General features: G+C 44.0%; 3 protein-coding genes across 4 annotated transcripts; 2 read left to right on the top strand and 1 right to left on the bottom strand.

The window, feature by feature from the left end:
• The first annotated feature begins 95 nt into the window (after window positions 1–95).
• Window positions 96–6,793, top strand: LOC101068672 (pleckstrin homology domain-containing family S member 1). Its single transcript, XM_011606329.2, has 17 exons — window positions 96–260; window positions 545–601; window positions 828–925; window positions 1,024–1,142; window positions 1,253–1,387; window positions 1,904–1,979; window positions 2,055–2,084; window positions 2,193–2,246; window positions 2,396–2,467; window positions 2,560–2,634; window positions 2,749–2,792; window positions 2,879–2,920; window positions 2,999–3,118; window positions 4,014–4,136; window positions 4,537–4,632; window positions 5,153–5,288; window positions 5,397–6,793. Exons 2-17 carry the CDS (start codon window positions 577–579, stop codon window positions 5,466–5,468), a joined length of 1,317 nt encoding a protein of 438 aa, XP_011604631.1. The 5' UTR covers window positions 96–260; window positions 545–576; the 3' UTR covers window positions 5,469–6,793.
• A 794-nt stretch (window positions 6,794–7,587) lies between these two features.
• Window positions 7,588–14,414, bottom strand: dclre1a (DNA cross-link repair 1A (PSO2 homolog, S. cerevisiae)). 2 transcript variants are annotated; one of them, XM_003961589.3, is made up of 9 exons: window positions 13,882–14,411; window positions 11,646–12,989; window positions 11,358–11,491; window positions 10,760–10,878; window positions 10,384–10,527; window positions 10,168–10,313; window positions 9,519–9,673; window positions 9,215–9,356; window positions 7,588–7,991 (listed from the first exon to the last, which is right to left on the bottom strand). In XM_003961589.3, exons 1-9 carry the CDS (start codon window positions 14,213–14,215, stop codon window positions 7,825–7,827), a joined length of 2,685 nt encoding a protein of 894 aa, XP_003961638.2. In that variant the 5' UTR covers window positions 14,216–14,411; the 3' UTR covers window positions 7,588–7,824. The 2 variants fall into 2 exon arrangements, with proteins under 2 accessions (XP_003961638.2, XP_011604621.2); XM_011606319.2 differs by lacking the exon at window positions 7,588–7,991 and adding an exon at window positions 8,747–8,973 and having other exon boundaries at window positions 13,882–14,414.
• Window positions 14,415–14,652: 238 nt separating this feature from the next.
• On the top strand, window positions 14,653–26,692 carry nhlrc2 (NHL repeat containing 2). Its single transcript, XM_011606307.2, has 12 exons — window positions 14,653–14,842; window positions 16,143–16,295; window positions 18,400–18,449; window positions 18,687–19,092; window positions 19,737–19,858; window positions 19,947–20,076; window positions 20,918–21,011; window positions 21,173–21,404; window positions 22,205–22,327; window positions 22,463–22,672; window positions 23,065–23,269; window positions 25,755–26,692. Exons 1-12 carry the CDS (start codon window positions 14,680–14,682, stop codon window positions 26,015–26,017), a joined length of 2,151 nt encoding a protein of 716 aa, XP_011604609.2. The 5' UTR covers window positions 14,653–14,679; the 3' UTR covers window positions 26,018–26,692.
• Window positions 26,693–27,956: the final 1,264 nt, after the last annotated feature.

Genomic DNA, 27,956 nt, shown 5'->3' with positions numbered 1-27,956 from the left:
AAAAAATAATCCACCAACCACACATTTCAAGTCTGTAAAGTGTAATTTGACCAACACAAATCATACGTCTTTTTCCACCTTAAGGAATTCTGTGTGGAATTTCTGCAGCTCAACAGAGTGCTGGGTGGACCTTAAAAGGCGCCGAAGTGACGAACAGGAAACTCCAGTTCCCAGTTTGAAAACCTTGCTGGTGTTTTCCAGTCGCAGGACGACAGAGAGCTTCCAAATGAATCGACGCTGCTGAGCAGAAACTCTCACAGGTAGGAACAGGAGTTTTTTCTCCAAGTATCTGAGTTTGATTTCTTACTTTAGAACATTAAAGCATTAAAGGATAATCTGCTGCAAACACAGGCATTTGGCTGTCATAGCTAAGTTGACCGCCGCGCTGTGAAAACAATAACAACGTCTATTTTTCTCAGTCCTGAAATCATCCACAAATAATCAACAACATTCAAGTTCTGTGTTATTTAAAAGCGGCAGTGGTGTATTTTTCGGCGCTGCAGAGGTTAATAGGGTAACTATTTCCTTCTTGATGTTTCTACAGTGACAAAGTCTGATTGATTTGCGTGCGTCACCATGCAAAAGAGCCAAAAGAACACAGGTAGTGTTTGCATTTGGAGACGTGATTCATGGTCTGATTAATGTGGTGGAATATGTAGGTGGGACACCCCAACACCAATATTCACAGTCTACATTTTCATTTAAATGGTTGGCGACTGAACTATGGAGTAGTAATGTACACATACGTTTGTTAGTCTTTTTTTCCCCCCAAAGATCTTGATGGATTTCAGAAAACAGATTTAAAAACTAGGTTTCTTTCCTCTCAGTTGGAAATGCAGTTTTCTACAAACCAGCCGGCATGGCCAAGGAAATCAGAGCTGGATTTCTGTGCAAGTCTCCCCCTGAAAAACAGTTCAAGACAGAGGTGAGGTGGGGAGACGTGGGAAGGGGGGCTTTTGGGCGCTCCGCTGTTATTGCTCATGCAGGTTTAATTCCTCGTTGTTCTCCGCATGTCTCCTGCAGAAATCATGGAAGCAGCGCTATTTTGTGCTGTTCAAGGTCAGCGAGAAACAGTACGAGCTGAAGTATTTTAAATCCGCGGACAAAAGAGACGAGCCGCTCGGGGGGATAGACTTATCGCAGTATGTCCCCACAAGCATACACATTTACAAGAGTCTGCATGTGTGTTTGTGCCTGTATTACATATGAGTTTTACAGCAAAGCATTGAAACAATGTGTAATCCTACATCAGAGTCTCTCTGCTGAACGTGAGTCCTCAAGAACACCAGAAATGGGGATGGATCCAGAAGAACCTCAAGTGTTCCCCGTCCTGCGTGCTCAACATGAAAGCTGGAGAGCGAGATTTCTTCCTCATTGGGAAGACCAGGTCAGTCACCTGCTTAAAAAGGCTACAGGTGGAATTTAAAGGTGTAAAAATGCCGCAGCTGTCAACCTAGAGATGCAAACAAATGGGTGTCGTTGCATAGTTACACTACAAAAACACGCAATAAAGGACACTTTTACAGCACTCTGCCAGTGTAATGGTGAAAAAGTGCACTTCATCATAAGCTGGATTTTTATGACTTACTCATTAATAGGCATTGATTAGTACTGTTTAAAGGATATTTTCTTTTTCCCTGTTCCTGTTGTCTTTAACACTGTCTGCTTTTTGGGGATATCTAACAATCAGATACAGTAATGTTTTCCTGAAGCTAGGAACAATCTATCAGCCATGAATTGCTTTTCCTCTCCCCTCAGCGCACAGTAATTTGCTACCGTGCTTCTTGCTTTATATTTGGATTTTCCAATTGGATTTAAAATGAACACAGGCTAAATGTTTCATTTCCCCATTTGAGGATGATTTGCTTTTCTTTAGTCTTTCCTGTACAATTATTGCTTTCAGTGAAGACGTGGATGACTGGTTTCGTGACCTATATGAAGCCATGAAAGACCGACCACATAAAATTATGGATTCAAAGGTACTTTTACTTTTAAAATGAGCATTTTCACTTGGAGTGTTGCTTTCCTGACTGACCTTCTCTCTTATATTGAAGGAAATGTCAAGTGTGCCCCCGTACATTAGGGTAAATATTCAAACTCTGCTTTTCATCTATTGATCACAAACCACGCTGACAAAAAGGAGTGTTTTGATCAATCTATTTTTGAATAAATCCCTTTTTTTCTCCTTCCAGGTTATTTCCAAACCCATCCAGTCGAAGGCACTGCTAAGCTCTCTGACAGCAGAGGTGGGGCCACATTACAGGATTTTGCCACATCTTTATGTGAAGCTAAATTTGGATTTAGACAAGCTAAATACAGATTGGCAGGCCTGATGCCACATGGATGGACGGATGAATGATTTCATGTGGTTTTGTGTATCCGTTTTCTTTTCCAGCAAGATTTAAAACAACGGTCCCTGTCTGACCCCTCCTCAAACCACATGGATAAGGATATAATAATGCCCAAGGTGCAGCTCCTCTCCTTCTACTGTATTTGTGCATTCTTTAAGACTCAATTATTTCTTGTCCTGTGTAATTTTGCTGTTTGATGGGCCAATAGTGTGAAGAGCTCCCTAAAAGACGGGCGTCTGAGCCGGTAAATCCCATCTACAACATTCCCAGACCCATAAAAAAGGTAGAAAGAAGATAAACTGCATTTGTTTTGTTTATGTTACTATATGTGATCTCTTTTAGTGCTTTTTTAAACTAAGTAACATGTTTTGGGATCCTTTTTCATGATGTGATCAAGGTTGGGGATAGAGTTCCATCTCATCACGGCAGCATTGACTCAATGTGAGTGATTTCTGACATGTTTTGTATTTAATTGTGATGGAATTTGTGATGCCAAGTCCTACAAACCTTAAATTCATCTGATGTAGATACGAAATGATGTACAGCTCCACCAGTGACCAACTGGCTGCGTAAGTTTCACTGTAAATCACTGCACCAAATGCCAGCATGTGAACCGGAGCCGTCATTGTTGTTGGGAACGCCTGCAGGGACCATGAAGTGGAGGCGGCTACCAGAAACTCCCTGCTGAAATCTGCCACCAGGAAAAACCCCAAGGCACAGATTTACCCACTGTCTACCTTTCACGAGGAGCCGTTTCCCAAAACCAGGTAAACCCCAGATCAGTGCTTCACAGTGTGATGCGTTACCTTTTCATTTCCTCGTGAATTTCCCCGATGTCGTGAATTTCCCTGATGTGGGATCAATAAAGTCGATCTTATCTTATCTTATCTTATCTTATCTTATCTTATCTTATCTTATCTTATCTTATCTTATCTTATCTTATCTTATCTTATCTTATCTTATCTTATCTTATCTCCCCGTCCTTTGTAAAGCTTGTTTTGCCCGGGTCCCAAAATAAAGGACTGCTCAGTGGAAACCAGTCTCATTTGCTGAGACGTATTATCTTTAAAAGGATAAAATCAGGACAAATCACTAATCTTTGAGATGCAAGGCCTCTCGGCTTGTTTAGCAACTTCCGCAGGGGCATTAAGTGATCAGCCTTCACTGGGAGACTGCACGTCTGACGTTGGAATGACATGAACCTTCAGGACCTCTTGGGATGTCCAGAGGTCAGACTGTTGCCACCCGTCGTGCAGCATGATTCCCACATCACGTTAGCCATCAGTGCTTGTATCGCGCCCTTTATGTTAAATTCTCGGTCCTTTTACCTTTGCTCATCTTGTGCTCATGCGGCAGCAGAAGGTAAATAGGTTTAACCTCCTGGTGCCTCTTCCAGTTGTGTCGTGTCTTGTGTAAAATGCTATTTTTCCTGTTTTTCTTCTCTTCTGAGAATTCAGGCGGTAGCTCCGACTCTTGCATTGATTTCCACCTAAGTGGCTGACTGCTGTGCTAGCAAAACTTCCTGCTACATTTGACATGAAGGGCAAAGGACTTGCGTCTGTATCGCCTGTCCATTAGATTTAGGGCTTATCTTCTTATTCTCTTTCCGTGTTGCATTTGTCACAATCCTCTTTTCTTTATATTTCCCACCTGCTTTTGCAGAGACGAAACGCGTCTGTCTTCAGACTCCAGCGGCAACTCCAGCGACAATGGTTGCACCTCTCCTGTTGACATGGTTAAGAGAGCAAGCTTCTTCAGACTTGACAAACAAAGCTCGACGGAAAGGTGAGCGCACGTTTACAGTAACACGTCAGTGACGCTCACGGAAGCAGTGTTTGAATCTATGGGATGGGACTGGACAGTGGCGAGAGTGATTCAGTGGCGTTGCCACGAACAAAGTCAGAAACATCTTAGAGGCCTTAAAAGATTAGTTGGAATAGTTAGTCATGATAAGATTAAAAAAAACACAGGAACGCAGTCACGACAGACACGTTGGACCGGTTTGAGCTGTTTCGGAAGGTTTATGCAAGGGGAGGTTCGGCTGGTGGATGACATGCAGTAAAAGTCCATCTTTATGTCGTCGATACACGTCTTTGCTGATGCAACACGTCCCAATATTAATTAAAAGGCCAGTTTCCCTCCTTTGTGTGCCATTTAAGCTTTTGTTCTTCTTGCCTCCCCTAAGCCTTGACGACATCTCCACCGAAGAAAAAGATATTGTGGTCAAACGGGCCGACCTGAAGAAACACCTGACGCTCATGGACGTGGAGGGGAAACCGATGTAAGTCCGCCGGGGATACCCAGGTGCATCCCAGCTCCAGCTGAGCTTACGGCAGCGAGGCGCCACAGAGAATCAAAGCCAAACCAAGTTGCCTTTGAACTGTGCTCGAGTGGAGCTCAGTTGGGGCAGAGCAGCAGAGCAGCATCTGCCTGAGCGTCTGCAGCAGACTCATACAGATGCCTGCACACGACCCATAGACTTCATTAAAACCAGCAAGGGTGGGGGCACCTGCTGCGACGACTTATAACAACCTGCTGAAGAGTGTCAGTGATCTTTTGACTGAAGGTAAAGGCAGCAGGAGTGTTCTTGGCCGAGATATAAGAGGCAAATGAAGTGCAGTTCTAAGAGGAAAACGTCAAGACCTTTTATTAGAACGGCGTTTTCAAGAATGCCATTTTTAGGGAAAAGAAAAGTATACTTATACAATATGTTTAAATCATTCAGCATTATCCAACCATAAAAACAAATTACAGCCCATATATAATGAAGCGCATAGATGGATTTGATGTGTGTGTGTCAGTGTGTGTAGCTGGACCGGTCAGCCTCAGTCAGTGTGCCTGTTCCACAAAGGAGATGAAATCCTGGCCATCAACGACCTGCACGCTGGCACCGTGGAGGAGGTCCACATGTACCTCAGCAAGTCTCTGAAGAACGAGGTGAATTCCTCCTCCCATCCTCACAAAGTTCACATGCATAAAACCTGGAACTCATTAACAAATCAGGATAAACAAACCCAAAAAAGCAACCCTAACGTCTCCTTTCAGGTGAAAGTAACCATCCTGCGCCTCCACGGGTGCCGCCCTCTGCATTCGCCCATCAGTATCTGCAGCGGCTGACCACAAAACCATCCACCCCAGGAGAGGCTGCGGGTCTGGGTGTTGTCCTAATGGCTCTTCCTTTCTCTGAGTGGGGGGGGGGGTGTTCTCTGCACTGACCACTTTCGCCACCTGAGCATCATTTCCCACGGCTGTGGGCGGTTCCCTTCTGACTACGACTCTTTCAACAAATCTCAAATGCAGCACCCGGCGTCACTGTGAAGCCGATCGGACAGAAGGAGGACTCGTTCCCCTCGACCTGCGCTTTAGTCAGCATGCGTCATCATAGTCAAAGACTTTGTTTTTAAGTTTTGCCCTAGAAGGAAACAAAAGGCGGATGTTTCGTGTGCTTCCTTGTATCACCTGCATGGTGATAACAAAAATGTAGGACAGAAATGGGGCATCGTGCACAGTAACTGCAGAAATGTTCACCGTTGCAAAGCTTTGGTTTAATAATCATAACTATAACTATAAAAACTAATAGATTTCTGGTGATTTTTAATTTTTTTTCCTTCTGACTGAACTAATGTGATTTCTTTTGAATGCTTGTGTTAGAAATCAGCTTCAATCCAGGAGTTTAATCAAATGACAGGCACAGGACCAGTATTCACACATTAAAATAATACCGTTTTTGGACGGGGCGGGAGTATAAAACGCTCCCTTCGATACTCGGGTTCTAGTTGTGTGCCAAAATGCAGCTTGAGCAAGAAGTTGCACGACCAGTTTGAATGTCATCCATCAGACGCGTTGACCGTAGGCCAACACTTTGTTTTTCTAGCACAATAACAGACTAGGAAAATGTCAACGCGTCTTTGCTTTGTGCGTCCTCTGTCAAACCTGTGCTTCTATATTTAACCCGCCCTGTGTTTATCTTGGGAATTCTGTGAGCGGCTGCCTGCTTGAGTGTCCCAGTAGAGGCTGATACTGGTGTGACAGACAGGGTGACGCTGCGCCTCCACCCAATGCTTCGCCCATCACTCCCCAGGCAGGAAACTGCACAATATGGCCTTAATCCCATTTGTAATTGCACCTGGTGACTGATGTCACATGGTGGGCAACTGACTTCGAATGGGGGGGACGAAGGACAAAGCTCATCTCTAAACCAATATCCGACGTTGACCTTCGTCATGAGTCAGTCCAGTCACAATGCAGACACCTTGAAATGGATTTTGTATTTAAAACCTCTCTCTGCCAGGCCCCAACTGTATTACAAAAAACACTGTTATTACTTTTTTTTTTTGGAGGAGGGGGCGGTCGTGTTTTGAAAGATGTAGCTCTACAAGGGCATGAAAACAGCCTGTGAATGTTTTTCTCTTCTAATAAATGATGTAAATGCCCAACATTCATTCAACGTGTATTTTAAGATTTGTGACGTCCAAAAGCGCTTTTGTAACCGCGCTTTTGGTTACATTGTCGCTCAGATTACTTTTGTGTTCGTTTTGTTCCAGTTATAAAACACTTGGAGGTGTGTCTTCAACAGGAGATGAATGACAGAACCTGACCTTCCAGTTTCCCCAATTTAAAACAATGATCCATAGCTATCTTTGAACGTTGCAAAGTTTGCTATTCATCAGTTCAGCCTCATTGAGAATGAGTAGCTGCCCACTCACCCCGAGGAGCCAGTTCCATTTTAGTGGGGTTACTCAAGCATAATTCATGCCCATGGGTGAAGAATCCAGCTTATTATAGCGACTCTGAAAATGACTCGCAGGGGGCAAATATACAGCTGTTATAACATCTGTCACCTCGTCACAGCGGGTGATGAGCGTAAGCATGACTCCATTTTGGTGCAGAGAAAGATGTCAAACTGATGCCAATCTGCATTTTAATGCTTCGCGTTATGAAGGGCGGCTAAACATCCAGCCACTCGATGCCAAAATACCAGCAGATTCATGTGTTCATCCTGGGAAGCTGCAGCAAAATTTCACCTTTTCCGTACCGGGAGTTTGAACCTTACAGACGGCACATTTAGTGAGAGGACGTTCTAATCTCCACACCATGCGTCTGTTGCCTTGGAGATAAATACTGAGGGATCTGCCAGAGAATCTTCAAGGCAAGTTTGCACTTACGAAACCACTTCACAACATTGGTATTGAATGTGGAAGCCAAGTCCCAGAAGCAGTCCGGACGAGGCTGCATGTGAAGTAAAACGGCAATAAAACATTTATTTATTCCTCAATCACATTAAAACAATCCAGTTCACTGATGTCACGTCCAATTGTTACATGGTTTGACCCCGGACCTGCTCACAAATTCAGTCATTTTAGTTCAGCCTGGGGACAAAAGCGTGATGCTTGAAAGGTTATCCAGCATTACTTTGAGCCCTCTGTTCATTAATTGCCAACGTTTAGAGCTCAGAAATCCGAGGTAAACTTAGTTAGCGCCTAGCTTTAGCTTCCATGAGCCATTCACCAAAGATCTTCTCCATAGCTCTTCTGCTCTCCCAGCTGCCATTGTTGACGGTGGGGATGATCTTGAGCGGCTGCAGCCACTGGACAAAACGCTTCATCTCCACAAAGCTGCTGTGTTCACTGTAAGGGATCCCTGTCAACAAAAATAAAGACCGTTACCGTCGCAGCTTACATGAAAGGATTTATTCAGGGGTTGAGGTCAGCAGAAATGCTTCACTGGCTTCTGCAGTAGTTTAGTAGTTCCCAGTTACTTCATTAAAAAAACAAACATAAAAACATGGTGGCTGCTGAAGAACAAATTGCTTTAAAAATCTGTCATTACATCTTTGGAAATTGCTCCCATTTCTTCCCACATGCCCCTCCATTATTATTTTGCCTAGCAGAACCCATAAGGCTATCGTAGCCACACGCGATGTCCCCCACATGCAGAGAACAATATTGGGAGCAGGAGTAGCATCGACTGCAAAGATCAAGGAGGTGATTAATATGGGCCAAGAGGGGGGAGGCCAAATTGGTGTCTGCCTGACTGATACACAAACCATTTAAACGTGATGTGCATCACAAAAGCCTCTCGCTGGTAATGGGAGGTTGCAGCCAGATGGCTGTTGCATTTACAACAAATTATATCCACTGTCAGCAAACGCTCGTACTTTTTAAAGGAAATGAGCCGGAAAACCTGGTAAGACTACAAAACCTGGAGGATTCTGGCAACAACAAAAATAAATAAATCAGCAAATCCACAGACTAAAAGCAAGTGTTTTTTTTGTGTTTTTTTTTAAATAAAATTTGTTTTAGGATCAGGTTTTTTTCCACAGGTTTGGTACTTGATCTTACAACGGTATCAAAAAATGATAATATCTGAAAATATAGACTTCTTTTGCCCCCAAACAAATTTCATAACTGTTTATTTTAATAGTCAATTCAACAAAAACCCAAACTAAGCAAATCAGCCAATTGTTTTGGTATAATACAGAATTTCAGCACTTGAATCATGAATTTCTGTGCACATTTAAAAGCACCACTTCACATGATGGCAGCTGGAGCTGCATCTCAGCTCCGTCAGCAGAGGAGCTCAAGAGCTCCGCCGTCACAACGCTTTTGACCAGAAGGGGGCGCTGTCGAGCAAATGGAATGAGGACAATGATTTCTAGGACGAGGGCCATGTTTGCAGGTCAGCATGTGATTGCAAAATTAAAAGAATATACTTACACAAGTCTGATTAATAAAAGCAGTAACAGCTCAAGCTGTTCCAAATTGAAAAAGGCAAAATCAACCAGTACAACCTTAACCTAAACTGAAGTGTGTGTGAAATTGTAAATAGTGTTTTGTTATTTTTTAATAATTAATAAGTCATACCATAGATGGAGATGTTGCCACTGACATCTGGCTCAATCTCTCCCACCGATTCCACCTGCTGGCTGAATGTCCATCCTGTGGGTTTGAAGGCCACCAGTTGATCATACTGGCTGGAAAAGCGGGCCAAGTGTTGCTCCAGTTTCTGGAAGCCAGTTGAGAAGGACAAGCACAAAGTGATGAAAAACCTATTGAAGGAAGTGTATAATCTAATATGCCATTTTTATTCATCAAAAATCAAAGGTATCCTACTTAGCAAGCAGAATATTAATGAATTATGTCAAATTAAAAATCAGCTGAGTCACACTTTAAAGGTGAGCTGCATCATGGGTAGAACATGGACCCGGGCTGCCTTCCAATCTGTGGTTATACACTGTTTGACTTGCTCCGACTCCAGGCAGCACATGGTGTTGTATTTGTCTCTGGACAGGCTCACTTTAGACCCCAGAACGTCTGCGAGGGCTGTGAAGAGAGGACACAATAAAGGTAAAACCAGAGGGGAATCCATCAGCTTGCATTTAGTCCCAACTACATCAAGGCTGCGTAAAAGCTGCTTTTTCCTCAAAGTAACTGCATCAGTCTTTGTTTCATGTGAAGATTATCAGGGCACAGGGGGATAAGAGGACGAATTCACGTTGTTTGATTATGTGACCACACACCCATCAGCTCCAAGTCCTGCGTCAGAAGACCATTTGTCTTCACATGAGAAAAACACACAGAGAGCACTTTTTTTCTAAAACCAGACTAATCCGCCTGTTCCCCACACCACTCCCACTTCAATTTGTCAGCTCTCATGACCTTTTCCACAAGAGGAAAGGCCAGGTTGCTCTACAGTAACATTAAAAGAAGCCCTCCCCCCATGTACATTAAACTCAAACACTGAGACTTTTAGTGACACTACTTCACTTTTTCCAAATGCAACAGCTATTAATCATAAAATTAGTGCAAAAACTCACCAAAAAAGACCTTCTCTTTTCCCACAGAATAAGATCCACACACTACAAGTGTGCGCGGGTTGAGCGCCACCAGTTCGAAAGCAGTGCTGGCTGCAAAATTGATGACTTCCTGCTGTGTGGGGAACGTGTACTCGGGGCTGCAGTAACTGGAACAGAAAAAATGCCATTTCAAATGGGAGCATATTCCAGCCTATGAGGATGGAAAGGGGAGCTCACGTTGTGTCAAGATAAAGAGTCTGCACGCGGCAGCTGAGTAACTCGGGATAGAGCTCCATCGAGGGATCGGCCCGGAAGTCTCCCGTGTGGAGGACGATTTGGCCGTCGGGCAGAAAGAACAGAAGCATGGCAGCTCCCGGACAACTGGAACAACAAGAGGAGGATTGAAGTTAGAACTGGATCGAAGGGCTCGCCGATCAGTAACTTCAAAGTAATGGATAAAAGAGCAAAACCACCCTAAAAGGGTGAGCTGGGGCTCAGGGCCTTCAGTACTGCCCTAAACCAACATTTTTATTGTGCAAAGTCTCTTCTGAAGCTTCAAAACTATTACAGACGTGTTCCCCAGCCTGTGCCTGAGGTCCAGTGGGTAACTCACTGGTTGGCTTCTAGCAGGACGACAGTGACCCCCTCCACAGTGACCTGGGTGTTCATGGGGAGGACGTGGATGTACGGCTCCGCTACCTTCAATTTGCTTTTCACCAAGTTCCCTGTAATCTGACCACGAGACAAACACGGACAGCAGCCGCAGATCATACACAAATGTAGAAAATCTGTTTTGCTGATACTTCATGGAGGAAAAAAAACAACCCCAAAACTTACCCAAGACCTACCGAACAAGCTGCACAAACAGGGGCCCCAATAACAAGCAATGAAGGAACCCATTCAATCACTCCACTTTATAGATATAATTATTTAGCATTCACATGCTGATAATGTCCTGTAAATATTCGTGCATGGTTAAATGGGAGGTCTATTTTGAGACCCCTCCAAAAGGATAAAATGTATATTTCAAAGCCTTCCAATTATGAAAAAGAACATTACCATAAAAAGTCAGCACACTAAACCCATTTCTCCCAATCAAGTCATAGATTGTCTTTAGTAACTGCTGCCTGTTTTTTCCCTTTTCTGATATACACTGAAATAACTGAGGGAGATGATGCTTGGGATCTCAATCTTTACAAAACAGAACTTACTTTATTACAGTAGACTGGAAATGTGGAGCTTTTGGTCAAACCTCCATAATGGTCTGAGTGGAAATGTGTGAGGAAATAAGCGGTGATGCCCTCGATCATCCCGTAGCGGAAGGCATCTATGGCAAACTTTGTACCTGAAGAAAATTAGAAAATAAAAATAGAGTTGTTAAAACAACAAAAAATTACAGATGCAAAAGCATCGATTCCTCGTATGTGTGAATGTACTTGGCCAACAAAGAAGAGTCTGATTCAAGCAGTAAAGTGTGACACATGCAACAACGCACAGACCTGGAATCTTTTTGTAGAAGGGACAGCGTGGTAGCTCCACTTCTCCATCAGCATTCCTTCTGTTCCATCTTCTTCTTCTGTGGTTTTTCAGTTCTCCCTGATCATCCACAAGGCTGTTTACCCCTAAGCCCCTGGAGGTACCCGCAGGTGCTTCACCCTTGCTTCTTCTTTGCCTGTTGTTTCGTGGCTGCCTCTGTCCCCCTGAGGTTTCCCCCATCACCAGTGTAGCGGAAGCATCAAGCTCATTCGGTCCACTTTGAACCTTTTTCTCACTTTCTTTGAGTGGTTTGAGGCCAAAAAACACTCCAATGTCCATCTGCTTCAGACAGGACGCCTGGCCTGGCTTGGCGTGGCCCTTCTGTGGTGGCATGGTTTGAGAACTTTCAGATGAAGACAATTGAGGAGGACTTGTGTGAGGCCCCCCTGAGTCTAAGCTGTCTTTCAGGCTCACTGAACCTTGAATCGTTTCTCTGAGGCGCTCCAACACGAGACTTTGTGGAGACTGAATGATACTTTTACTAAGACTGGTTGAGCTACAAGGAGCTTCTTTTTTTACCATGAGACCAGCTCCGATTTCATCAAAATCTGAAGCAGCTTGCTGAATTGGCTGATTAGTGGGCAGGCCTGAGCTAACTGACTCCAGCTGGATCTTTAAGGGCGCATGCGCTTGTGCTTGCACATAATTAGACTCCATATTATCAATGAATTCAGCCAGTAGCTCATCTTCACTTGAGAAAAAGTCACTTAATCGTTCCACTGAGTCTTCATGTTCACTTACAGATGCATCTTTATTAAAAAGCATTTTTCTAAATTCACTATCTCTAACTTCCTTCTCAACAGGAATCTCAGAAATAGGATAATAGGATATTGAGTCCTTAGTGTTAAGAGAAGCTTCGCATTTGAGTAAATGTTGAGTTCTCTCTTCTCTCTCAGCCTTCAGAGGAGTGGATGAAAGGTGGGTTTTACTTTCCTGGGAAGAACTGACTGACTTCTGCCTTTTAGCTGACGACGACCAGCCTTTCTTTTTCTTAAAATCCTCTGGGCCTGGGGAACGCAGGAGCTGAAGGCCATTGGTAATTTTGGAAGATGTTTTGGTCTGACTACTTTGAGGGGAATCGCTGCAGTTGGATAAAGTAGAGAGACTCTCCTGTGAAGTCTCTAAGGTAAAACCTTTCAGCTCGCTGATGGACAGTCCTGGGCCAGCGCTCTTCTCACCAGTTCCTTCTTCAGACTGACTTGGAAGAGATAAGCTGCTGTTTGCTCGACTGTGGGCCAGAAGTGTGTGGTTGAACTTCTTGTAATGGTTTGGATTAGTGGAGAAGCATCGAAGGCCATCTGAACATTCTGTTTAAAAAAAGAAATGAACAAATAAAAAACAGAGACTAAGCACGTGGAATGGAAAGAGTACCAAAAAATGCAGTGACTCACACAATAAAAATCATAAAAGCACATGTTTGTATGTTTGTAATTGATTTTAATAATCTCTAATGCCAGAAGTCATGAAAATAAAGCAAACAAAAAAATCACAAACAAAATTATAACAAATTAACAGTATAAATGACTTTCTGATTTAGTTGCGAGAGAAGATGAGTAGCTTTAAATTTGTTCTTAATTTGATTGCAATCATAATCAATCTTAAATTTCCCCTGGATGTGCTGCATGTACCTTGTATTTGTGTGTTATTTGCCAGGGCTTATTTGTTGGGGTACAGTTGGGGATGTGGCTGGCGACAAACCCGATCAGAGACTTAAGGCACACAAACGAATAAGTATGGCAATAATGCTTCCATAAAATCTATGTATGCTAACTGCAGCAGCACCTGCACATCTGTGTAAAATATGAGCAATACACCACTGTGCAATAAGCACTAGCACTTAACAACCTTACGCAATAGGGTGATATAATCTATTAAAAAAGTTTACTTTTCCATTGGTCTCTTAATTGCCGGCCTGTATTAGTAACATGAATTATTTCATTGCTTTCTGTGCTTCTATTGTTATTATTCGTATTATATAAAATTCATGCATATTTACATGTTGATGAATATGTACTGACTGATCTTTACATTTAAAAAAATCTACAATCCAATTTTATTAGTGGTGCATGTTGAATGAATAAAGCACATTTTGAGTCTGATTGTGGCTTCAGACATCTTATGGCTTATGAAAATATGGTTTTATCCCTACTTTTCAAACCATGAGAATCTATAAAAGTAGAGTGGATGTCTTGTCTTTACCTTCACATGTGTCCCTCAGAAGGTCAAGACATTCAGCAATATGCCATCTGGGCGTCTGCATCACCAAAATGCAAAAGGGCATCTGACATATTGGGCAAAAGTCTCCAGAAGGATCCTGGGCATCTTCATCCCCGTTACTGTTAGTAGAAGAATCATTTTGGCGGCCTGCTCCGTCAACAGCAGCGCACTTCCTGCTGTCAGCTGGTTGGACTGTGTTGACTTTGTCAGCTGTACTTCTTGCAGACGAATACGATCGTGCAGACAGTCTATTCCTTTTCTTCTTAAGTGGTTTATAATCCCAAAACTCATTTTCGGAGTCGTCCTCCTGTGACATTTGGACAAAAGGAAACTCAGATGTCCCACCAGGATTGTCCTCAAAACCCACGTTTCTCGACAAGATCTAATAGTTAAGAACATACCGCGGTTGCTGGACATAAAAAAAGATGTAATCACAATGGATAGAGGCCATGGACAGATTTTTTTTTGTTCCTTTAGCTACAAAGCACGGAGAGTTATGCAAAGACATGCTGGCGATTACCGCCACTGACAATGAATGAAGTAAAGACAAGCACCTACACACGAGCACTTTCCACACAATTTGCCAAACTGAATTAAGTCGCTGTTATAAAAACTGATCGGAGAATATGTGTGTGTAGTTGTGATTAAAAATGTTTAATTCATCCAATTGTTCAGGGAAAACGGAGTTAGTAATATTTCTCAGGATAATATTTTCGTCGTGTCGAATCATCTGGAATGGACACAGTCGTGGTTTTACCTAAACAGTTCGCTGACAGAAACATGGCGTCTCAGTGCAGCCTCTCCACCTTATTTCCTCTACAAAGTCAGCTGGATTGCGCACTAGATGAAGCCAAGACCCAGCAAGAGAAAGAGGACCTCGTCTACCAGCATTTGAAAACGCTGGACCAAAGAGACGACCTGAAGATACCCGATTTCCAGCCAGGTTAACTCTGTTTACAGCCGTCTTAGCGGTCTCCGCAGCACTTTGACAGTTCGGCTTGAGTTTGCTAACAGTCAATTCCTTGACACGACTGGACTTGTTTGTGACTTTAGCAGCTCCATTCTTTACCAGCGTTCGATTTTTACCAACAATACATTTTAAGATAGAGAAATACACTACTCTTCTGTGATTAAATAAAGCACAATTCATTATGATGGGGTTTTAACTGCTTTAACTTTCAGTAAAGAGCTTCGAGACAATCTAGAATTGTAAGAGATGATATATAAATAAAGATGAACGTGAATAAACGATGAATTCAAGAACAAAATCTTTGACCACAGTAACTAATCCTGTGTTGGTATGGAACCTGTTTCCATACACCTATTCGGGTGTAGAACAGCAATTATCAGCAGAAGAGTTTCATTTATAGGCTATTAAATGGTTGTAATAACACAGCTTTAAGCTTGCATTGGTATTCTTTTAAATGTACAGCAAATTTATGATGTCAGGTACTCACTGAGTCCAGCCAAAGTAAAGTAAATGGAAAAAAACCAGAACAGAAATATCTGATTTTGGGTGTATAGTTTTTCTCTTTGGCGTGCTTCTTAAGATCAATACTGAGAATTGTTGTAGTCATTATTCAGCTTTTAAGTAGGCAATGTGCTACATTTGTAAGGGGACATGCAGAGTTGCAAAGCAACCCGATTAAGACTAGTAGCGTTAACATTTTCTTCTTCAATTTATGTTACAGGTGCTGTTTTTGAACATTTTTTTTTTATAGGAATTAATCAAAAATTGAGCTTTCTGCTCTCAGCAGTGCCATGTTTACAGCCAGTACCAGTCTGCTCAGTTAGCCATGTGCATATGCTGTGTCAGCAAGAGACAGATCATTCTTTTATGTGTCAGAAAACAAGACTTTCCTAAATATTCCTTTTCCTGATGTCATAAAGCTGAGGTTTAGATCAGTACCGTGGATTGTCCCCATCTCTTATGCTGAGGACCAAATGTGGGAATTGCAAAACAAAGAATTTTTCTTAATTTTTTGTCCCTGCTATATCCTGAATTGAAAGTATATCTGCAGAGCATGTGATGTTAGTGACAGGAAGGAAAAAATGTTTCCCTTATTTGAAGCTTTGAACACTTTAATATCACTATTTTGAATCATTCGGCCTCTTTCATAATATCATAAAAGCCGCATCAGTCCTGTGGCAGATTTGGCAGCTGTAAACCAGTAGCCTGCAGTGTGACTAAATATAATTAATAAGATAACAGTATCATGTTCCAACTTTGATTCTTGCTCCAGGCTTGGAATGGATTAACACAGAGGGCCCCCTGTCTCTCAACAAAGAGCTTGCTGGTAAAGTGGTGCTGCTGGATTTCTTCACTTATTGCTGCATCAATTGCCTGCACATTCTGCCCGACCTGCACCAGCTAGAGAAGAAGTACTCTGCTGAAGGTATGGCCTTTTTAGCATGCTTATTATACCAGAGAAGGAGTGAGTTAAAATGGAGTGAGTTAAAATGGAGCTTTTTCTGCTGACACCTAATTTGGAAGAGCTTGTTCACCATTGTTAACATGGCAGGAACAACACGCCAGTGAATAAATGACTTATTCATTGAGACCAAGTTCTGCAGTTGACTCTGGTGTAGCTTTGAAAAGCCGTCAAGGTGAAAACTGCCATGTCATTCTCAACCAAGACCACACTGATTGTCTCTGAATTGACTTTTTTTTTTTTTTTTTCAAACGTATCCAGTGAGATTAAGTGAGCAGCAACCAAAGGTTCCTGGAGAAGATTTGGGGATTAAGTTGAGGGTGGAGAAAGTCAATGCAACACACCCGAACCACCCTGTTGGGACATGGATTTGAATCAGGAACGTTCTAGTCACAAGCTTGTGTCTCTTCCCTCTGGGCCAGCGCTCCAAAACCAACCAATTTGGACATCAAACTCTTCAAGCCACCATTTAAAGAAAAGTCCTGATATTTGCATTTACATTATGTTACTTGCCATTCCAACAATTCATTTTTCTTGCTGCCGACTGTGCATTTCTCTTAAGTTGCGATGCCTAACAAAATAAAAGCAGCATCAGTGTACCAGAGTCAATTTTAAGGCCCTCTTCCATTACACAGCAGCTCCACTGACCCACACGGGGGGCAGTCTCCAGGCAAGACAAAGCAATTCCATAAATACATCTCTGATTCTGTTGCATCACAGTGACATGTTTAAGGTCACTGGGGCACAGAAGCTGCAGCACACCAGGGCTACTTTGTTTCCAAGCGCACGTGGGTCCTTATCTGAGCTGTGAATAGCTAACTAAATATATTTCCAGTGAGCGCTGTCGCTGAGCGCGGTGGCCATAATTGAAACCTTCTGCTGTTCACTGTATGGAGCTTTTTATGGCGACGCTGCATTAAGCGCTCTCACAACCCACTGGCTCCGCCTTCCCGCTGGCCCTAGAAGAGATCATGAAAGGAAGCCGCATCTTGAAATTTCCGAGGGAGAACGTGCACGGTCACCACCATTTCACTTATCAGCCTAGTGCTTATCTTTGGCACCGCTGTGGGTACATTCTGTTTACTGCTCTGGTCAGTGAGGTGTGGGCGCCACCCAGCCCAGCTGCTCCCTCAGTCCACCCGCCCATCGCCATGGCAATCTGTGCCGGCGCTGTATTGCCTGGCAAACGACGTGGGTGATGAAATCCACTGCAGATAGTGAATCTGGCGGTTTGAAATGGAAGCGATAGCATTTGTGACACAAATAGGAGCTCCTTTCAGTGTGGCTACTCTATTACCGCTGATGGTCGTACGTTATTACAGTGTTAATGACAACGAGCCAACGCATGTGATCATTTTAACAAACTGCTACCCTGGCGTTGCAGCTGCAGCTGTAAAGCTGCATCCGTTTTCAACATCGTTTTACTCTACATTTCGAAACTTCAACACTGTTGAAGTCTGTCTCTGTAAAGCCTTTAGGTTGTAATGAACCAAGTTGATTTAGATTGAAGAGACTAATTAAAAAAACCAAACCGAGGCATTAATTATTTGAGAGCTGAGACACAGGAAGTAAACAAATTGAGATATCAGCTGTGTGAGGCTACTTGTGTAGCGTTTCTACAGAAGAGTTTGTTCAAAGGAATATGACAAACACATGTTTTCAGCAGTTTACGGGCAATTTGGTTGCATAACATTGTAGCATCTGTTCCTCATGTCCAAAGCTGTAAATCAATCTAATTGTTTTATTGTCTTGTATTGTTCTCGGAGGTCCGAGGAACTAAATCACTTGCATGACGCTGGTTAAAACATTCTGATGACCATTGGATGGCTGATCGAGGCCTTTTTTTGACAGTGATGGATTTTTTTTTTTGCCCTATACATCTTAACTAGTGACTTTTTTTGTGTGCGCAGGAGCAAAAAATAGAGAAAAAAAAACATTTCGCCCGTGTCAGTCAGTGTCTCTCAGAGCCTCGATTATGTTAAACAGCGAAGGGCAGAAAAATGGGCTCAGTTAGTCGATCAAATACTCCTATTGTGTGTTTTTTCTTATGTCTTTGTGTCTCCCTCAGATGGCTTGGTTGTTGTTGGAGTGCACTCAGCTAAATTCCCTAATGAAAAGGTAAGTGTTTTCCCTGCTCTTGGTTAATTTGGATTTTTTTAAGGGATCTCTAATAAAAAACATTCCAGCAAGAATTTCTGTGAGCGAAGCTAAAAGCCTTGGTCTGGTCATTTTCCCAAGTTATATATTGAAATGTTTTAATCGGTTTGACATATAACATAACATTTAACATTATATTTAAAAAGCAGGCGGCTTAAATTCCTAATTTTGTGTCTATTTGCTGCCAATTTCTCAAAGGTCCTGGACAACATCCGCAGCGCTGTGCTCCGCTACGACATCTGCCATCCAGTGGTTAATGACAGCGAGGCGTGTCTTTGGCATGAGCTGGAGGTGTCCTGCTGGCCTACGCTCGTCTTCCTGGGCCCTCGCGGCAACCTGCTCTTCTCCCTGGTGGGCGAAGGCCACCGAGACAAACAGATGCTTTTCTCTGCCGCCGCCCTCTGTTACTACAAGGAGCGAGGCCTGCTGAAGACGCACACAGTGCCGATCAGGCTGTTTCGAGACTCCCTCCCCCCCAGCATCCTGTCATTTCCAGGGAAAATAGCCATAGATGACGGGAATAAGCGACTAGCCATAGCAGACACCGGCCATCACCGCGTTCTAATGGTGTCCACAACCGGGCAGCTGTTACAAGTCATAGGAGGTAAAACATAGGAAACACATGGAGGCTGCGGAAAAGCTGTGTTTAGGAACAATATTAAACTCAACTGATATTTTTAGAGTGCTTGTTTGCCTTTTCAAGTCCTCAAAGGAACCTGTTACAGGCCTTGACCAACACGAAGGTTAATCTTAGCAGGGGGCATGCTGGGAACTGTCACTGAGCCAACTCTGGCAACACAAGGGGGCAAAAATATTTTTCTTCTTTGACCTGCCCTTGTTTATCAGTCCATTCCCCCTAGATAAATAAAATGTCTCTGTTCTCACAGTATTAGCAATTAGATTTTTATGAGAAGTTTAAACAGGCGATCAAATCTTTAAAAATAGTCGGCCATTAAGCTGTGCCCACACCGCATATCCTCTATTAACTGAATTTGGGGACAAGCTTGTTACATGGAGTCACAGCACATTAGACCATATCACATGTTTAAATAATGACTGAAACAGAAATTGCTTTTTTCATGATAAATTCTTGAGCAGCAAAGTTAAAGACAAGAAAAAATTGTTTTGAAATCTGGAAGTGCTTTAAGTTGACCGTTTTAATTTTAAAACCAAAGTCTTGAGAGCATCTGTGCTGGGTGAATAGATATCGTGTCTGAAGGATAATCTGACTATTCACTTTTGTCTCAGGGCCTGAAAGCGGGAGGAAAGATGGTGACTTATCAGAAGCTTCTTTTAACTCGCCTCAGGGTGTGGCCATCAAAGGGGACACTGTGTACGTGGCCGACACAGAAAACCACCTGATCCGAAAGGTCCCGCTGATCACCGCCTCTTTTTGTTCAGCCGTATCTCCCATGATGCCTATCTGCATGCCTAAATGCTTCTGTTTGTGTCTATCAGATTGACCTGTCAGCGGGAAAAGTCAGTACGCTCGCTGGAACGGGCGAACAAGGCACGGACAAAGATGGCGGAGCACCAGGTCCTGAGCAGCCAATCAGTTCTCCTTGGGATGTGACTCTTGGTACTGCAGGTGGGTGTTCCAATTCCCTTTCTACCATTGTGCTTTGACCCTCCCCCCACTCCTATATATTTTGTTCCTTTCTGTACTCTCCGACACGATCGATAAACCCAAGAGGGAGGTCGCCCCGGCTGCCTATCCTCCCGCTCCTCCCCCTCCTCCCTGCGAATAGACTTTGCGGGGTCTGGCCATTTTTCAAGTCACAGCTCGGCTAATGGAGGCAGGTTCGAGGCAGGACGGCAGGAATTGAATGTAGTTCCCGAGGCCTGGATTCTGTGGTGACCAGGCAGGTTAGAGGGACTGTCAACATGTTGAGAGTGCAAGATCAAAGAGGGATCAAGCCATTTAATCTGCCTGAGCGAGTCCGGTTACTATGCAGAGGGCTGCCTCTGTCAGCGCACATCCAGTCAGCCGATGAATATTGATGCTTTGTTGTCCATATGCACGATCAACCGAAGTTCAAACGGTTTGAACTGTGATGTACGACAGTAACACAGAGGCTGTTGGTCACCTGCCGGGGATGTTAATGGCTTTGGCAGTCCTCCAGTTGGCGATCACGACAGGCCTGAACATTGTAAAAAAAAAAAAAAAAAAAAACAGATGCTACTCCTGTCCATGTCACCAACACGGCATTGTCTCTGCAGAGCGCCTTGGAGGTGGCGTCTGTCACACCCCGGCTGCTGCCGCTGCCCTCAGGGCCGCTGTTTTTTAACGACAATAAGAACACAGTTTTATCCACATCAACAAGTAACCATAATTATGGTACATCACAATAAAGCATGACTGAAATATCTCATATCTCTGCCACCATTAATTCATTTGTGTGCGTGCGTGCGTGTGTGTGTGTGTGTAGGTGGAGATGAAGGTAACGTGCTGTGGATAGCAATGGCAGGAACCCACCAGATCTGGGCTCTGTTCCTGGAAGATGGGAAGCTGCCCAAAGGAAGGTGAGAGACTGGTGCATGACCTCTACGGCCAACCGGCAGAGGGGGCCCCTCTTCACACCTGTGATTTAGCGTTGACACATTCCTAGTAATAATATTATTGATTCAAGACATAAAGATAAGAAGTGGAGCCAGCTTTGTGTATAATTGTGTTGTTTGAACAGTGAGTCGAAGGCCGGCACGTGCTTGCGCTGGGCGGGAAGTGGCAACGAGGAAAACCGTAACAATTCCTACCCCCACAAAGCTAGCTTCGCACAGCCCTCGGGCCTGGCTCTGGCCCCGGAGGAGCCCTGGAGCTGCCTGTATGTTGCCGATAGCGAAAGCAGCACCGTCCGCACCCTGGCGCTGAAGGACGGAGCCGTCAAGTCTCTGGTCGGCGGAGAAAGAGACCCAATGGTGAGTCAACGGTAGAATAGAGGAAGGGCATCTCCAGTTTAAAGCAGTTTACTCAGCAACAGCACCTCATTCCTTCAATGTCACGAAGACCTCGTTCCTCTCGGGTCAGAAGAATAAATGGTATTAAAAGTCTGAACGCTGAAGTATGCGTCAAAGTTAGGAAGATAAAATGTGGTTTTATTTGGCCAAATTATGAACTCATCTTCCACGTAGCTGCACGTCAATCTGAAACAGATTTTCCTCCCCCGCTGAGACAAAGACTGTCGGCTCGAGTCTCTGCACAATAACAGATTTCATAAAAGATCATCCTCTGGGACTGTCGAGTAAAACCTAATTATCTTAAAAACCCCAAAAAGTTAAATACTTGAACAAAATGTCTTACCAGCAGATAATATTCTTGTTAACTCCTTTAAAACTTCTCGAGAACTTCTCGAGAATGACTCATTTATTAAGAAATGGATGTAGTTCAAAGACATTTATTCCCATTTTCTCTTATTTTATGAATTATTCAGAAACCTCGATGGTAAAGAAGTATCGCATTCATATTCTCATTTCAAGTGTTTTTCAAATGGAAACTAATCATATAATAGTTTCAGCCAGGACTTTCTGATGATGATCTTTCATCTGGACGGCTGAATAGCCTCCATTCTTCCTTTTGCTTTTTGCTTTTTTGCTATAAATGAACAGTCAAACAGGCCGTTCACGAGGCTGTTTCAGATGCTCTCCTCTCTGATCCGTTTGGGGGAGGCAGTTTGGGTCCTCCTGTTGTCATTTAATCCTTTGTGAACATTGTGAACCAGAACCTTTTTGCTTTTGGGGATGTGGACGGAAAAGGGGTCGACGCCAAACTGCAGCATCCTTTAGGCGTCGCCTGGGCTCCTCAACAAAGCCGGCTTTATGTGGCCGATTCGTACAACCACAAGGTAATTTTCCCTGTCACAAGTAAATCGTTTTGTTCGTTCTTATTGACGCACAAGGACGGTACCTTGGTACTTTTTTTAACCCAACTGCTGAAGGGATCCTTTTGAAAATCCCGTTTGTTTTCATGTGCCGCCAAGATCAAGGTGGTGGATCCAAAGGCGAAGCAGTGCAGCACATTAGCGGGGACGGGTGAGGCCGGCGACGCTTTCGGCCCTGCTTTCCACCAGTCTCTCTTTAACGAACCCGCTGGGATCTGCGTCGGCAGCGGCGGGAAGCTGCTTTATGTGGCCGACACCAACAACCACCGGGTCAAGGTGCTGGACCTGGACTCCAGAACCGTCAGTCCGGTGAGAAAACAACCTCCCGACCCGGATATTACATCAGAGGCAAACGGCTTTTAATTAGATTTGTTTAAATGATCATTGTTAAAGAAAACTAATAACTGTTCTTCCTGAATGCTGTAACAACAAAGGTTACTTTAATGTTGTCCACTTCAACAAAATATGAACAAAAAAAGCAAAATTAGAACCAAGTTTGAGCTCAGACTCAAGAAACCTGACATACTTTCAGTGTAATTCAGCCTTTGACTCCACTAAAAGGAAACACGTCACCAATGACCACTTAGATGACCTGCGAACAGTATTTTGCTCATCTTAATGAGTTATTTTGAACTCAGCAGGTTCTCAGCTTCATTCTTTTGTCCGTCTCTCCCCTTGATGCCAATCCCTCTCTTCTCCAGTTCCCCATCTCTGTGGACTGCACAGACTTGGCGCCTTCGGGTCCTGCTAAAGCCCCTGCGCTGCCTAAATCTGCCACCAGGATAGAAATGCCACCAGTGGAAGTGTCTGCAGGCCAGACCCTGGTCATGTTGCTCAGCCTGACGCTCCCGCATGGAACCAAACTAACGGCAGAGGCCCCCAGCTTCTGGGCTCTCACGGCTGAGGGTGAGATTTAGTCAAGCTTTACTGAGAAGTGAAATATGACACTTATCTAATAAAACTTCTAAAACTACATTACCTACATGAGGAACAAAGCTGCACAATTATCCATCATCCTGGTGTTCAAAATGCCGCCCTGTCACGTAATCGGTGAGCTTGAAAGAGGGCCGTAAGAACCTGCTGAATGATGCGTACCGCCACCTAGTGTCGAGGAGGAGTACGCCATTAATTCGATTTTCTCCATGTAAACTGGGACAAGGACCGAACTGCAACGATGCGCTGAAGTCGAAGTTTGAGCATAGCTTGATTAAGCTGTTCACGTCAATGTACGGACTGTTTCTTCCGTTGCTGAGGAGACGGGAGCAGCCAACGGCTGCACATTACCTGTTAATGGTGCCTCCGACTGTAGCAAACGTGAATAAATCACAATGTCTTTGTGTCAAAGATATGAGGTAAACATGGCTGCCATAAACAGGAAGCACGGCTTATCTAAGCTCATTCCACCAAGTTAGTCAAAGCAACAGTGTTTTATTGTTGCAAGAGTGTGTAAAAAGCTGAACCCACCAAGTTTTCAGCTTATGTAAGAACACACAGTCACTCCTTTGCACTTTTGCTCTTGAGATTTCGGTTTTATAAAAGCTAACAGGGCACAAACACAAGTGCTTTGTGCACCAATTTTAGCCACAACCCCGTGGTGACTGCTTCAAGATGTGGGCAGAGCCGGCGATCAGCGGCTCGGCTGCGCCTGGTTCCCACTTGTTACAGCGTGATTGGATCATTCCTGCATTAGGGAACCGTCAACCCGTGAAAAGCACAGCTGCGTTTGACAAAGACGGAACAAATACCTGTTGAAATTGGGGTTATTTGGCGGGTTTTAAATGATAGGCTGGCCAAACAAACAGAAAAAGCCCACTTTTCTGCCCCTCGGACATGAAAATGAAATCAATGCTGGAATTTCAGTAGGTTTTAAAGGAGGCTTGACTCATATTTTAAGTATTTTTCCTTCCTTTCACAGTTGTTTTGCATGCAAACCACTGTAGCTCTCTATATTTATACTGGCTCTATTGTGAATGTGACCCACTGATCCTCTCCTACGAGATTTTTATTTTGGTCTCTGTGCTCATGAGCCTGTCAAAAGGTGAATGGTCCTCAACATTCATTCTCCAGCACAACCAGCTTATTCTCTCTGTGCCCTCCGACATCTTGCTAAATGCTGCTAAATGCTTTTCAGAAAGTTTGGTTAACTCCTCTCAAATTGCTTCTCCTGCCTGTGTGAAACAAATGTAACACTTGGGGAGGATCCGGGGTCTCTTGGCATTAACATCGTGAAGGTTTGGAAGAAAAGTGTGGCTGTATGTCCAGGGTGATGCAGCGTGGAGTCGGAGATATCAGCGGGCTATTTTTAAAGCCTTGCGATAAGGCAACATGCCTTGGTTCACATAATTAGCCAACAGCCTATGTTACGTGATCCTGCGCTGTCCTGTTGTACTCCGTCTAGACTTGTGCTGATCAGATCAGAGCCCTGGCAGGAATTTTAATGGCTGGAGTGAGAAGTGCACGGCAGAGCGAAATAGTCCTTTTTTTTTCAAAATATATTTTAGCCTCCCTGGGACCTCGTGTTAGGAATAAGCTTCATTAATCACCGCTGGTGTGAATTTGACCATGTCCCCTGCATATTATGTTCTCACAGTGGTGTTCTTTCATTTGTGTCATTCATCTTTCAACAATGGTGTCATTACGTCTGTATTGGTCCCTGAAAATATCTTCTGTGCTTCAGCACGTTGATGTCCTCGCGCCACCATTTCACGCGTTAGGATTTTCCTGGTATTGGCCAACATTGCTGAGGAAACACAGCAGAGAGTCCAGCCCACATGTTCAGTAACCAGCTGGTCACGTTGTTAGCTGCACGGCTCTCAACGGTAGTCTGGCACCGTTTTTATTTTATTTATCAGATTGGCCCGTTTGTCTCTGCGCACTAATTTCATTGGTCATTTGCACACTCACTCACTCTGTCATGTGGTTTTTCGGACTATTCTGTCAGAACCGTACTCTGAATGCCATGCTAACAGTGTAGCTGATGGGCAGCAGAACATGGAGGAAGTGGACCGGTGAACCAAGAAGAAACCACTGATGATGGGTTCTAATGCAAAAAAAGTCAGGAGTTTTCAAGCTCTTAAAGCTTGGAATACCATCTCAGCCCTTGGCACGTTTTAGTCTGTACATCAAGTTTTGGTCCAGTTCTGGGGTAAAAATATGTCTCTTAATAATTTATCCATTATTTTCTGAATAATCTGAGGATTCTATGGAAGAAACAACCAAGATTTAACATTATCATATAAATGGATGCAAGTGCTCAAAGCACAATGATTAGAATCACTGGTGGAAAAGAGAAATTTAAGTTTTACGGGAATTTAAACTTGTAGGAGATGCTAACATTTACCCATCGGCCGGGCTGTGCTTCATCCCATTGATCGCTGTTGTTTTCTGCCAGGCTGCGAGTGGCTGCTCGACAGTCCAACGGTCACTGGCAACGTCGTGGACCTGTCGAAACCCCTCACCATCTCAACAAGGCTTCCAGTCCCTATAAAGGACTCCACTGACGTTCCAGGCCTCACTCTGAGCGTCTGGCTTTACTACTGCAAGGAGACAGATCATACCTGTATGATGAAAGCAGCCTCCTTCAAGCAGCCTCTTCGGATTAGTGCCAAACCTGGAGAGGACGTGGTCACCGTGGCGATGGCTCATGCCTTCTAGACCCCTCGGGAAAAAAGCTCAGTGTTAAAAAGAGGAAATAATGGGATTCTCTCATTTGTTACCACACCAGCTTGAGCCTGGTCCTGGAAAACCTTCAGTTTCTGCAACGCTGCAACCAAAATACCCGTCTGACTGTCCCCCGCGTGCTCATATGAGGGGGCGTGGTGACTGTCACACAACGGGAGATGTCCTGCAGATTTGATTAAAAAAGAAAAATTAGTCAATGGAAAAAAATTAGCGTTGTGCTTGAAACCATTTCCTGTGTAGCGTTGTTGGACCTTTTTCATTCACTCCCAGGAGGATCTGCAAAGTTTCTGTGCGGTTGGGAGATCCGAACTTCCGCTCCCACAGACAAGCGTCGGCTCTCTCGTGATCCATTTTCTCACAGGGAAACCTAAAATCCTGACGTTTCTTTTAAAACTGAGAGCAGCTGCCTTGATTCCTCCCCTCCAACAAATGACGGCGTTATGACTAAACACTGCGAAACAGCTCGAGCTGCTCTCAAAAAGGTCTTGATTTCTATGATTGTGGATGTTTCTGCGTGTGCAAAGCAGCACTAAATAGATCTTTAGACTTGATCTTTGCGCTAACTCATGCGAGAGAATAAACATGTATTTTTACACTTGACTGAATAACATAACGGTAAAGAAAATAAAGTTTACACCGATCACAACACACCAGCTTTGTTCTTTCTCCAACTTTACTCTTTGAAAGCTTCTCTCATAAGTTTATAATTATTTAGGATGAATGCAGCTGTTTTGACTCAGTCCGGATTGAATATTGCTCTGGTTGAAGGCAACATAATGGATAATGTGCCTGTAATAAAGCTAAAGAATCTCCCTGTCATGCACGTAGATGGACACGGTTCCCCGTTGTTTACGCTGATATTCAAAACATTCAAAGAGATTAGATCGAGTTGCCGGACATTGTTTGGTCACAGTGCCGTGATTCACTGGGCTCATGTGCCCGGACTGTAATTTATGACTGTACGGACGGCGTAACACTGTGATACTTTATCAAGAGCAGTAACGTCGACTGGAGACAGAAATCTCCTCCATGTTGTTGCAAATATCCTGCTAACGTGTCACACCTCCCCCCAGATGAACTGGAATCCTGCTGGAACCCAAGTTGCTCGTGTTGGTCAGCTCCTGTTTGTTGCTTTGTCAGTATTTCTGTCACTTTTGTCCCTCTGTCCTGGTCCATGTCAGCTCTTTAGAGCGTTTCAGACCGCAGAAAACGGTCAAGATGTTGTTGTACCTCCCATTATCCTCTTCTTTACAGCGAAAAGAAAGACATTTAGGGTGTTTTTGTGTTGAACAAAGGCAGACGCAATGTCATTATCAAGTCTCCGCCCGTGTGATGACAGCTAGACAGTCTGTTGAAAATGGATGGCGCGGTTTGATGCAGATTCAGATCCTGCTAAAGACAAAACAAAACAGTGTTTTCACCTCTTTCACACAGAGGCAATAAAATATGTCTTTAAAAGCTCTCAGCACGACAGGAACCATGACCCAGTCACCCTGCAGAGGCCACAGATGTGACGGGTGTAATTGGGACCCAAAAGCAGCACTCTGGAAAGCCGGGACCCTTGGTAAGGACCTTTATTAGTACACGGCCAAACAGGAACTCAGGCAGACAAGGAAACAGTCTGTTCTTCAGGCCCACACAAAGTCTACCAGGCTCGGGGAGTGGGTTGAGCTGAGCCAGAATGCGGAACAGTGGGGGAGGACGTGAACCCTCGGAACCGTACAGGTCCGTGTAGAGCAGGCAGGAGTGACAGGGAGGGGCGCACGAGAGAGTAGGCCGACGATGCAGCAGAGCAGACTGGGATGAGCAGCAGCGAAGTCGGGACCAGGTGAGCGGACAGGAACCAGAAACGCTGAGGCAGACGTCGTGGTCACTGGTGAGTTTACCGGGAGACAGGCGGTGCAGGCAGGTC

Source organism: Takifugu rubripes, chromosome 1, assembly GCF_901000725.2.
Source record: "Takifugu rubripes chromosome 1, fTakRub1.2, whole genome shotgun sequence".
NCBI classification, from domain to species: Eukaryota; Metazoa; Chordata; class Actinopteri; order Tetraodontiformes; family Tetraodontidae; genus Takifugu; species Takifugu rubripes.
This window is presented reverse-complemented; position numbering and strand designations above follow the sequence as displayed.

What these genes read in the sequence shown, in the direction of transcription:
- LOC101068672 (XM_011606329.2), top strand. Translation starts at nt 577, where the DNA reads ATGCAAAAGAGCCAAAAGAACACAG. An exon ending in TTCCTCATTGGGAAGACCAG is followed by an intron (nt 1,388 to 1,903) that starts GTCAGTCACCTG and finishes TATTGCTTTCAG; the next exon opens with TGAAGACGTGGATGACTGGT. An exon ending in GAGCCGTTTCCCAAAACCAG is followed by an intron (nt 3,119 to 4,013) that starts GTAAACCCCAGA and finishes CTGCTTTTGCAG; the next exon opens with AGACGAAACGCGTCTGTCTT.
- dclre1a (XM_003961589.3), bottom strand. Translation starts at nt 14,215, where the DNA reads ATGTCACAGGAGGACGACTCCGAAAATGAGTTTTGGGATTATAAACCA. An exon ending in TCTGAGGGACACATGTGAAG is followed by an intron (nt 12,990 to 13,881) that starts GTAAAGACAAGA and finishes TTTTTTAAACAG; the next exon opens with AATGTTCAGATGGCCTTCGA. An exon ending in TGATGCAGCTCACCTTTAAA is followed by an intron (nt 9,357 to 9,518) that starts GTGTGACTCAGC and finishes ACTGGCTTCCAG; the next exon opens with AAACTGGAGCAACACTTGGC.
- nhlrc2 (XM_011606307.2), top strand. Translation starts at nt 14,680, where the DNA reads ATGGCGTCTCAGTGCAGCCTCTCCACCTTATTTCCTCTACAAAGTCAG. An exon ending in CTAAATTCCCTAATGAAAAG is followed by an intron (nt 18,450 to 18,686) that starts GTAAGTGTTTTC and finishes AATTTCTCAAAG; the next exon opens with GTCCTGGACAACATCCGCAG. An exon ending in GGGAAGCTGCCCAAAGGAAG is followed by an intron (nt 21,012 to 21,172) that starts GTGAGAGACTGG and finishes TTGTTTGAACAG; the next exon opens with TGAGTCGAAGGCCGGCACGT.